Here is a 12,128-nt window from a genome sequence, read left to right on the forward strand (position 1 = left end):
GCGTCACTCGCCGGCGTGCAAATCAAAGGTATTGATTTCATGCATTTTACTACAGTATAGAAGATAAGATGATTTAGATTTTGACTGAACTACACAGGGAATTCACGAAGCGATTCTTCTCCATAACTCTGCCTATTAATTGAGCCGCCTGTAGTGTGTGACTGAAGCATTGTTACTGTACGACTGTGAGGAGGGCGGACATGTTCCATCTGTGGACACGCGCGTCCAGGGGATGCTGGGAAAACAGGTCAGGGGTCATTCTCTCGTCCAATGAACAGATGAGTGGAGGGAGATGGGGGTCAGAGGTGAGCCTCTTTTCTCTCTCTCCCTTCTCTTCCTCTCCTTCCATTTGTCTGCCTCTCCTTCTCCATGTATGTGTGCGTGCGTGTGTGTGTCTGTGTGTGTGTGTGTGTGTGTGTGTTTGTTGTTGGCCAACAGCAGATCTATGTTATTGATTGACTCCTGTGGCTGCTGGGCTGCCCACTGAAGGAGGGGGCAGAGCTCTAATGAATTCCTGCACCTCGTGCCCCCTGCGCCAACCCCTACACCCCCTCCTTAATTAACTTTGTGTGTGTGTGTGTGTGTGTGTGTGCGTGTGTGTGTGAGGGGGTGTATGTGGATGCACGCGTGTGTGTTTTGTGTGTATCTTCTCTGCTTCCTCCACAGCTCAACACCCCCGCTCTCTCTCTCTCTCTCTCTCTCTTTTTACTCTCCCTCCCTCTTTCCTTCCTCTCTCTCTCTCTACTACTCCTCTCCCTCTTTCTTCATTTCTCCTCTCCTCTCTTGTTTTTCTCCTCTTTTTTTTTTACTATCTTTCTCGGCGTCTGCTACTAGCCTGACGCCTGCTGATTATACCGTATACATGTCAGTCTTATCTGTCGCGCCTCATCTCCTTCCCTCACATCTCACTCACATTTCTACACCTTTTAGATTCACACGTGCGTTATGTGCAAGTGTGTTTACCTATCCGTCCATCCGATCACATGCATTTCCCTGTACGGTGCGTGACAAATGATTGACAGTGGTGCGTGCATGTGTGTGTGTGTGTGTGTGTGTGTGTGGTCAACGTTGACCCGGCGGGCTGTGAAGTGGCTGGATACCCATCGGTATTCCAGACGTGGAGGCAAACTACTTTCTCTGTCACCTTGACTCCCTGCAGCAGACGAGCACGGGGCTGTACAGACAGTCCAGAGGAAACACTTAGCGCTACCTGACTGTAGTTACAATGGACAATAGGGCTGTTTTGTTCTCTCTCCTCCACTCTTTTTGTATTTTATTTTTTTTTAATTTGCGCCCCCTCCTCTCTCTCCTTTGCTTTCTCTCCCATTTCTATTTTCTTTCTCCCCCCCCCCCCCCTCTCTCTCTCTTTGTTTATTCCATATTAGCTTTTGGATCATAGTGTGATTTCAGCTGACATTGGGCTTTGTTGAATAGTAGGCTTATATATTAGGATGTCAGAAGGTTTCTGTCCTGAACAATCACACATAATTATGCCCACACACACACCCCCCCCCCCCACCCTTAGGGCGACTAGCACGTCTCCATTAGCTCCCTGGACTCTATGTGTGTGTGTGTGTGTGCGTGTGTGTGTGTGTGTGTGTGTTTGTTTTAGGTGTAAGCGGTGGAGAGAGACGTGCCATTCTTTCAAAGACTCTAAGCCGCTGATGTGTTTTTGTATGTATTTTTGTCTGGGTCTTTGTTAGGGAAAGCAACCTGTCATCAGTTAAATGTCAATTAGGAGGCAATGAAAGTGTGTGTGCGTGTTTGCGTATGCGTGTCTGTGTGTGTCTTTAGCCGTGTCTGTTTGTGTCTGTGTGTCTGTGTGTGTGTGTGTGTGTGTGAGAGTGGTGAGCGGAGCTGTCGTCAGCAGTGTGGTCTGACAGTCTTGTAGATCTACAGTGGAACCTCCAGCGACATGTCTACTGCTGACAGCTTTTCTACACACTCGGCTTTCAATGACACTGACGGCTAAACACACACTCGCGCACACGCGCACACACACACACACACTCTATGTCTGTGTCTGCTTTTCTCTCTCTCTCTCTCTCTCTCTCTCTCTCTCTCTCTCACTCTCTGATCTCCCTGTATTTTGTTGACTGGTGATGATGAGGTATGTTAGGGAGTCGAGGAGAGAGAGAGATGAATCAGAACAGTGACGCGTCAGTAGACGATACCGAAAACACGGGGTTTGAAATGATGACTCGGCTGAGAGGGTTGAAAGAATAGCTTTAATATGGTCTTTTTACACTCAAACTAGGCTGTCGTCGCTGATGGGTGAAAACCTTGAGTGTCCAAAATGTCAGCTTTTCAGGAACGATGAAGAACAGCCTTGTTTTTAGCTTGACCACCATGCCTTTCTGAGTTTATCCAGGGAGGTTTTGAAAGGATTTCATAAGCCCGACCCTGCTAGAATTTTTTCTCAACCCACAGAGGAGCTTGTAATGCTTCAGCTGAAGTTAAAACAGCGCTGTGTGAATCGTTTCAAATCGTTGTCCCCTGCCACCTGCTTGAATTTCCCCGCCTTAGGTCGTGTTGTCTGTACTAAACCATTATAATGTCAGCCAGTGATGGTTGTGGAAGGACAGGAGAGCCTCACCCTGCTTCTGTTGCCTTTTCCTCTGTCTCAGGAGCGGACGTGACCGAGCCCAACAGCTCAGACAGCCGCGGAGAGCGCCTCGACTTCTTCCTCAAGCAGGAGGAGGCTCTGGCCGCGGAGACCGGCTTCCTGGGCCCCAACGAGTCGGAGGAGGCCGGGGGAGGGGCCGGGGGCGGGACGACGGCGTCGGTAGCCAATCTGAAGGCGGCGCTGATGAGTAAGAACAGCCTGCTGTCATTGCGGGCTGAGATGATGGGAGATGATAACCCCCTGCTGTACGAGTACCTGCCCAAAGGAGGACACTCCCTGTCTCGTAAGTCACTGTTTACTAACACCCCGCTCACACACGTCGCTATACACACACGCACACACAACCACACGCTACCACACACCTCATTATAACCTACAACTCAGATATACACAAATTGCTTAAAATCTACTATTGTATTTTTGAGTACCTGCTCAATTTGGTCATCTGTGAGACACAAAACATACAGACTTGACTGCTGTTGACATGAGTGGCCTCCGCTGCAGAGAATTTGCCCTCATCAGCCAACGTATTTGTATGACTCTTTTTGTGTGCGTGCATGTGTGTGTGTGTGAGTGTGTGTGTGTGTGTGTGTGTGTGCGTGTGTGTGTTGCCACTTGAGTGTGTAACGGGTTTGTGTGGTGATGCCAGTGATGACTAGTCAGCGGTGACTCAGTGAGAGAACATTTTGCTGGGATCGCTCTCGCTGTTGTGAGAAAATATTTGTATGGTTTTATATGAGAGTTTCTGTGTGTGTGCATCAGCGGGTCTGCGGCTGCATTCTCACAGCAGCATAAAAAGCGGCTTCACTGCAACAGGTGTTCAAAAAATATTTACTTATTCGAAGCGTTTAGTCTCCTCAATTTTTTCAGCACAATTCTCTGATACTACTGGATGCACCTTCAGAATGGGAGTTTGTTTCTTAAAACTAAAACACTGAAATTAACCAATGAAACCCCTGCAAACAAGGCAGTAAAAATCGACCCAAAGTATAGTTTTTCGGTTATGAGAGATATAATATGGACAGATTTGATGATGTAAAGATTAAATGTAAACTGTATTTTAGTATTTATGTGTGTCGTCCATTTATTTTCAGTGTTGTGCGGTGTGTGTGTGTTGTAGCAGATCAGTAGTATCTGTTTGACAAACCCTTTTATATCATCAGCTTAAATGTTCCTCTCACTGCCCCTAGTTATTTTAGAACAAACAAATATTTAATTGCGTAAAGTAGGCTTATTTGTGCTTAATTTGTCCCCGTGTTAACAAGGGAATGTGCTCAGTGTGTATTTTTGCCGTTCAGTGAGGGTGTTTCACTGTCACTTGTGTCTACATGTGTGTATCTCTGTGTGTGTGTCTTCGAGTGTGAGTTCGCGTTTGCTTGAGTTCACGTCCGCGTGGGCACATTTGTGTGTGTGCCTCGCGTTGTATGTGTTTCTTTGCTTTTACTGGCTAGTAATTGGATCTTTTGTCCTGAGTTCTGCCTGTCTTTGTGAGAGGAGAGAAAGCAAAGGAAGGGTACAACTCCAAGCCTCGTCATGCCTTTTGAGTTTAGCCCCACTCACCTACAAAAGACAAGACAGGGCCAAGATTGAATAGACCAAAACGGATTCACAATCGCACACACACGCGCACACGCACACACTTGGAACACGTACTCACAAACACACACACACGCACGTCACATCACCCCTTTTGTGCAAGTGTTAAGTGTGTGGGATTGAGATGTTTCTGTTGGCTTAAAGAGGAGAATCAGCCGCTGTCACAGCACAGACAGACAGCCTCACAAGCTGCAATGAAGGGAACAAGAGGCTGTTCTGCACACACACACACTCTCTCACACACACACACACACACACACACACACACACACACACACAGCCTTGACTATATGAAAAGCAGAATTCAAGAATTTAGAGAATGTTAATTATTTGCTCTCTGGAAGGAAAAAAAATGTTTTATGAGTCTTATAACTGTATTTCAGTTGTCACCAAAGAAATCCTTGGGGAGGTTTTTGGTTTGCCAAACCCAGTTTTGGATTCCCTACACAATGGGGTTAGAGAAATGGGCTTGTCGGGATGGCCAGCCAACCCCCCCCTCCCCCCCTCTCCTTCCCTCCCCGGGTCTCTCCCTGTCTCTAAATGAGGACTGAAAATAAACAAACACTGTACCTCAGATTACTGGGCGGAGAAGGACAAGTCTGCCTTGTTTGACAGATCGCTGCTCCCTCCCTCCGCCCCTCCATCCATCCCTCCAGTCCTCCGGTCCCCCTCTTTCCCCTCCTCCTGTTCTCCTCCCTACTTCTCCTTCACCCCTCCTTAACATCCTTCCTGTCCTTCTTTCCTCCTGTTCCACCCTTACTCCCCCTCACACCGTCCCTCCCTCCCTCCCTCGATTTCTCCTTCACCCCTCCTTAACACTCATCCCTCACGCTCTGCCTTACTCTCTCCTCCTCTGGCCGGCTCTCGCAGTTCCTCCCTATTTGTCTCACTCCTGTCTCTTTCCCCCTCTTTTACTTCAGCTGTGGAGCATCAAAGTGTGTTGGTTTAAAATCCTGGGAAAGTATTGATCTATACAGAGAGGAGGTAGACCAAGGTCACCTGGCCCAATTCAAGAAAGACCAGTGAATATCAGAATAGAGTCTTGACATAGAGCCTCCATCTCCCTCTCTCTCTATCTCTCTCTCTCTCTCTCTGTATAATTGACTTTTTAATAAAACATATTTTTATTACAAAAATTCACATACCCTACCTTGAACGGAATAATTGAGAATAAATGCTCTATGGTTTAACCAATAGACCAATGAGTAGCTTTTTCAGTTTTTTCACTTTCGCTTTTTTACATTTTAAAATGACTGAATTCAAGCTGAACTGACGGCCACCCTGTTAAGTACAGCATGTGTTACTGTATTGCCCACGCGTGTCTGCACGGTGTGACCCAAATGCATGGCTACCCAGGTGGCTATCCTTTGCATGGGTCACGGACAATATCCTCCTGGCATGTGGAATGCCAAAATACAGTTGAACGATTCCATATGTCAATCAGTCTACTAAATCCAATTAAGATCATTGGGATTAGGCCCCGCTATCCCTCTGTGCGTCAGACAATCAATGCCAGACAATGGATTTTGCCGGACCATCCCTGTGCACCTGTCCACACTGCCACCGCTTACCAGCTGTAAAGAACATCCAATTAACTAAAGGGATCATACCGACATTATTGAACTTTCTCTCCAATGGCTAGTCATCACTTCACGGCTACTTTTGAAATTGACTTATCCCGTATCCCAATGCCTCCACATTGACTCTCCGGAGGTTTGATTTTTATTTATCACTGTGACAATAATGTTGTCGATCTTGTCACAATACTTGCCTTGAGGGTATTTCTGGCACTAAAATTTGGATGCTTCATAGCAATGTTATACCCTTCGCTGTAAATATAGAAGAGGAAAGCATAAACCATATCGGTTAATGTAAAAGCAGATTTCAGTAATGGCGACGAAAACTACATTTTCAGTCTAATGGTGGGATTTTTTTTAAAGGTCGCCTCATCCACACTATTTGCAGACTTTCTGGAAGGGTCGGCACTCTTCTAAGAATGTCTTAGCTACAGTAAGCAGGTACAGTGTACATATATTTCTCAGTACGGTAATAGGAGCGATAAAGTAAAACTGTCCATTGGGGCAACTTTAAGCCTTTCTATATTTTGGCCCTGACCCTCATAGACAATCCTCAGTCCTATCTGGCTACTTCCCCTATCAGACTTAGTAAGTCTTAGTTGATTAGCTATTAGCAATTGGTCAGTCACCTTAATTACCTTCCCTAAAGCTATAAACCTAATAGGACCTCAGCTATTCTGGTGGCAGGTGGATGAGATAAAGTTAGCCAAGTGCAAAGGAGAACACAGTCGTCATTTGTTGCTGGTTATTTCTTATGCATTACATATGTTGTAATTTAACTACATTATATCTTTTATATCTCTTCTTTCTCTCTTTATCTTTTCACTTCTGTCACTTCGTAGCAGGTGTTTTATACTGTTTACAGCTTGCCAGACAAGACTGCAATATCAGGCAAAAGCTAGTTAAATGAGACAATATTACAAAAAAATACTTCAAAATACGTCGTAATATCTATACGTCTGTATAGATAATCCATGATAGCCCTCTTCCCAGAAACTCCCATCTCCGCTGCCAGAACACCATTTGTTAATCGGCTGCTCCGGAGCTACAGTACCTCTCACCTGCAGCCCAGCCCTTCCCTCTCTATCTCTATTTCTCCCTCCTTCTTAGTGTTGTTCCTCCTGTTGGTGCCGGGGGTGGGGAAGAAATGGGGAGTTAAGTGTTTTTGTGTGTGTGTGTGTGTGTGTGTGTGTGTGTGCTCAGTAAGTGGGAGTGGGGAGTGTCGGGCGCGGTAGTTGAACATTCCAGGAATCCGTCCACGGCCGAGCCTCATGGTTGTGTGATTCTGTCCGTTGTGCAGAGGAGGGCGATGAATGGCTAACCCACTGCATAACTCTGGAGACATTCCCCGAAAACACTGCCCACACACACACACACACACACACACAATCCAGAATAATCCGCAATACATTATACTTTGATTAATATGCACTATACGAAAAAGATATGCACATTCGGTACCACCTAACTGTATGTAATATTAATGCAGCTCAACAAGCCTCTCTGCGATTGCTGTAGTGACGGAGGGCTCAAGGCTCTATGAATAATTTGATTATTCCTTATCCGCCGTGCCTTAACTTGTTACATGTTGCTGCTAAACATCTTATCTGGTCGATATAGCCATCCTTTACCCAGCGCGTAGAGAAAGTGTTCACTTCAGCTACAAGATGGCTCCTCTCCAAAACAATCTCCCTCCACACTACAGAGGATCCTCAAGCCCTCTCCTTATATGCATTTTGCTCTCTCACACAGCACATACACACTCTCGCAAAACACGCACACGGCCATCCTCTGCGCACGCATGTGGGTGGAAGGAGAAGGAGAGCAGAGGAGCGAAAGAAAAAGAGAGAGAAAGAGAGAAGAGAAGCCCTAACCCTTTCCCCTCGGCTGGTGGAAAGTGAAACTTCAGAGTTTTTCTTCCTCCCCCTCTCCATAGTGTTTGGTAGTGTAGCACTGGCAGCCTCTGTGTGCCCCCCTGCCCACTCTCTCCCGTTGTGTGCTGGTGGCCAGCTGCTAGCAGAGTTGCAGTTGTACGTGAGTGGGTGGGTGAGACTCGTTTCCTGTGCTCCTCAGGGCTCCGCTCCAACAACTACTGCAGCACGCTCCGGCCAGGGGCCACGGGGGCCACTATTCATAACAAACAGGGGGCTGGCTCCTCTCCTCCTCCTCCTCCTGCTGCTCCTCTTCTTCCTCCTCTTCTTCCACCATCACCACCACTACCACCATCATCAACATCAGCATACTGCCCACCCACTCCACCCACGCCACTGCGCCCCTCTGAGCCTCGGCCCCTGGAGGCCCCCGGTCTGCGGGCTGGGGCCCCCTCGCTGCACTCAGAAGGGCCGGACATGGAAGTGGAAGAGGCCCCCGGGGGCCCGGAGCCCTCCACCTTGCCTGAGGTAAGCACGCAGAGCCTGGCTCAGCCCCGGGACAGAGGCTGTTCTCCGGGCACCGCTCCTCCATCAGCTTTAACCCAGTCAGATAAGAGTTTGATCCATGTAACGCTTAGCTGAGATCAGTGTCCGGGGGGCAGCTTCACCCTGTTTCTTCACACACACTGAGGGGGTTGAGAGGTGGTGGAGAGGGAGAGTGACAGGTGACAGCGGGGCCGGTGTTTGTAGTCTAAATCTACCCCCCCCCACCCAACCTCTCCAATACACATAAGAACACCATCGCCCAACCCCTCTCAGTATCTCATATTCTCTGTGTGGAATCTGGCATATTTCCTGCTACACTGGAGAAGAAATGCTGTCTGCTCTCTTTTGTTTGTCTTTTGTTTTTTGTTTTTTTGTTTTTTTTTCTGTATGCTTTGTTTGCATCTTTCTCTTCCTTTCAGACTTCCCATTCTTCACTATGTCTCCTCCTTTTCATGCAATCTTTAATATAGCTAGACCTGAATTCACCTTCAAGCCCCGAGTCATTGCTCAGCATTAGTGGTAATGTAGTTTATAGTGGTCATATTAGAGATGACATTCCTAGTCCCGATGGTAGCATGTGCTTAGAGATGGCAGATAACAGGCGGGGTAGTGAGGTGAGACTGAATAGAATCAATACTAGTAGACAATGAGAGGTTTGCTCTCACAGCCCAGGAAATTGTTTGTTCTATTGGATGTGTGTGTGTGTGTGTGTGTGTGTGTGTGTGTGTGTGTGTGTGTGTGTGTGTGAGAATGGCCGTATGAGTATGTGTATGATTGCGTGGATGTGAGTGCATGCTTGTCCTCGTGTGTGTGTGTGTGTGTGCGTGTGCTTGTGCGTATATGTGCGAGTGAGCATTTAGGAGCAGCATTTGATTTCAGTGGACCTGCCTCCCAACAAGCCTCCCTATCTCTGTGGACAAGCCATCTGTTTGCCCAGTGCATGGTGTTCTGTTCTTAGAGAGGAGGAGGGGGTGCGTAGGGATGTAGGAGAGGGAGGGGGGGGGGGGGGGGGGTGGGGGGGGGGGGGTGAAGGAATGGTAGGAACATGGAGGAGGCGGGAGGAGGGGTAAGCTTTAGATTGGATGTGGAAGGGAGGAAAGAGAGAGTGGTGGGGGGTTTTGGTGCACCTTGCTAACACTCATACACGCACCCAAGGGGATACGGGGGCGGGTGGGGTTGAACAAACAAAAGTGCATGTCTCTCGCCATAGAGCATAGAGACCAGCTTACATTTGATACTCCCTCTTTCTCCCTGCCATCACCTGTTGGTGAGCGTATATAAGTATTAGGGAGATAATATTGCCAGTGCATCAAACTGACTGCTCATTCTGTCTCCCTTAGGACAGCACTAGCATGCAGGAAATGTCAGCTATTTACATGCCTTTCTGATTTTCTCTGTGTTCACTTGTTCATCTGAAACAGTTTATGTACGACTTTAAATCATTATGACCTGTTGTTTCTCTTCTTTTCGCCCTTTTCACATTGCTTTTTTTCTGTTTAACTTCTTTGTTTCTCTTTGTCTTGTCGATATATGTGAGAAAACGGTTGTCTTCACAGCTTTCCTCACCTGCCTGTCTCCTGCATGCCCAGACAATATTCCATACAGACTATAGAAATTGGTGTGTGTGATGTAACTGGATGTCTTGTGCTTTCAGGAGGATGAAAAAGATACAGAGGACATGGAAGCGTACAGCACAGGTATGGACGAGGCCTGAAAAGTTCAAATATGATATGTTCACATCTACATAACGTAAGAGTTAGTTCCTCTTTTACCTCATCTCTCTCTTTTTCTCCCTCTCACTCTCTCACTCTCACTCACACTCTCACTCTCCTCGCTCTCTCAGCCTTGGAAGGTGACCAGTCTCCTGTGGAGAGGGATCAGATGGCTGAGGGGAGCTGTGCTGGAGGCTTGGCCGGGCCTGCCTCCATGCCCGTGGCTGGTGGAGGGACTAGAAGGCTGGAGGTGCTGGGTGGAGAGGCTGGATCAGGGGTTAGAGTCCTGCCAGAGCGCGGTGCCTGGCCCACACAGGGGTTAGCCTGCTCCCTGTGCAAACGGCTGTTCAGCAGCCTGGAGCATCTCAGGGAGCACGAGTACCGCCACGCCCTGTCCCTCATGGCCTTGTCCCTGGACTGGCCTAGCATGCAGGGCCCGCATTACCAACCTGCCCAGCCCCGCCACCAGCTCCAATCCCAGCCTCTCCTGCACCACCAGGCTCTCTACCGCCCCGCAGTGGCGGAGCCGGCCCCGGCGCGCTACCTCTGCTCCCAGTGTCCCGCCAGCTTCACCCTCAAGTCCAACGCGGACCGACACGAGAAGACCATCCACTTCAAGAAGAAGCTGATGCAGTGCGTGTACTGCCTGAAACACTTCAGAGACCGCACGGACCTGCACAGGCACCTGTCCTCTGTGCACTCTAAAGAGAGAGGGCACACATGCCCCGCCTGTGCCAAGGCTTTTAGCACCCAGAAAAACCTGGCAACACATGTCAAGGTGTGCTGCCAGGTGGGGGCCATGCCAGGAACAGTGGTGGGGCTGGGAGGGAGCTTTGGGATGGAAATGCCTCAGGGTGGGGTTATAGATCCACTGTGGGGGCTTCGCCAGGAGATGAAAGTTGAAAATCATAATCACAGTATCAATGTGGAAAACTGAGACTGGATGTAGAGGATGTAGGCCTGCACACGCAGTACGTTCATACCCATCTACTGAGCATCGTATCCGCACACAAGAATACATTCTATGCTCATGCCAATATGGTCTGTGGTCTCATTGCACTGAGAAGGGAAGAATCCCCTCTAAAATCAAATGCCCATCGACGTGATTATAAATAGCTAGGAGCACCTATTTTTTACAACCTGTGAATTTTTTTGTGAATATTAGTATTTTTTTTCAAAGATGATTTTACATATGTTTTATATGCATTTCCTTTTGCGAACAACTTAGATGTCAACAATGCACAATTACTATGCAAACTGACCTGTTTAAAGAAAGGTTTGACTGAATCTGAAATATGTGTATATCTGTTTATATTTTTTACATTTGTGAATATTGTTAGTGAGCACTGATTACAGTAGACAGGTGAATTTATGTCCGTGGTGGTGCTGTGTGTGGAGAGGGGCGTCTCAACCTCCCCAAACTCAAGCACTTGTCTGGCTCTCTGTCGCCAGTAAGTAGTCTGCCTAAACTCTCCTCTCCTTTTTAGGCAGAGAGATCTTTATCTTTGTGTCCAACCCTGCATTATGGGCACAAAGGCACTCAGACGCAGTTAAAATCTGCTAGTCTTTACTGTGGCTCACAGCCCACACAACCGCACCACCTGCAGGAACTCAGCAGCATTGCACTGCCGCTCCGTAAGAGCTTAGTAAATACCCAAATCAGATTATGTCTGTTGCCAGTAGCAGTGCACCTTAAACCAAACATAGGGATAACATTTTAAAGGCATAAATAAGTTAAATAGATAACAGATTTCATGAGTTACTTTTCTTTCAACCTTAACCCAAAGAGCAAAGAAAAAAAAAGTAATTCTGTCACAGATCTCCACCTCTTGATGTCTTACACCGATCAGGACAAGTAGAAGCTTGTCTTCAGTCATCAGTGTGACATGATTACCTGCAGTGCTATCAGATCAGTGCAGATGGAGGGGATGTGCTGAACAAGACAAAGCCAGTTAAAACAATAGACAAGCAGCAGGATGGGGGTTGGGTGGTGTCCCTTTCTCTCCCTCGGTCCATCTCCCTGCCCCAGATCTGCGGGTCCTCTTGTCGCTAAGCGCGGCTGAAGCCGGACAGTAATTGGTTCTTCGCGGCTCCGGCCTCTCTTGACCCCTGACCCCTCAGCTAAAGAGGAAGTGGGCGGACCCAAGGGCAGATGCCCTTTCAACTAGATGACCTTAGTGATGTCACTGGCGCAGGCAGA

At 47.8% G+C, this 12,128-nt stretch overlaps 1 protein-coding gene across 2 annotated transcripts in view; it reads left to right on the plus strand.

The window, feature by feature from the left end:
• zbtb46 (zinc finger and BTB domain containing 46) overlaps positions 1-12,128 on the plus strand; it is a 57,911-nt gene that overhangs the window by 38,601 nt on the left and 7,182 nt on the right. The window contains exons 4-7 of one of the 2 annotated variants that reach the window (XM_078288540.1): positions 2,628-2,909; positions 7,873-8,198; positions 9,871-9,913; positions 10,060-10,185. In XM_078288540.1, the coding sequence (XP_078144666.1) occupies positions 2,628-2,909; positions 7,873-8,198; positions 9,871-9,913; positions 10,060-10,185 (777 nt within the window). The remainder of the gene's footprint in view (positions 1-2,627; positions 2,910-7,872; positions 8,199-9,870; positions 9,914-10,059; positions 10,186-12,128) is intronic. The other variant, XM_071899337.2, reaches the window with a different exon arrangement.

Source organism: Centroberyx gerrardi, chromosome 14 (genome assembly GCF_048128805.1).
Source record: "Centroberyx gerrardi isolate f3 chromosome 14, fCenGer3.hap1.cur.20231027, whole genome shotgun sequence".
NCBI classification, from domain to species: domain Eukaryota; kingdom Metazoa; phylum Chordata; class Actinopteri; order Beryciformes; family Berycidae; genus Centroberyx; species Centroberyx gerrardi.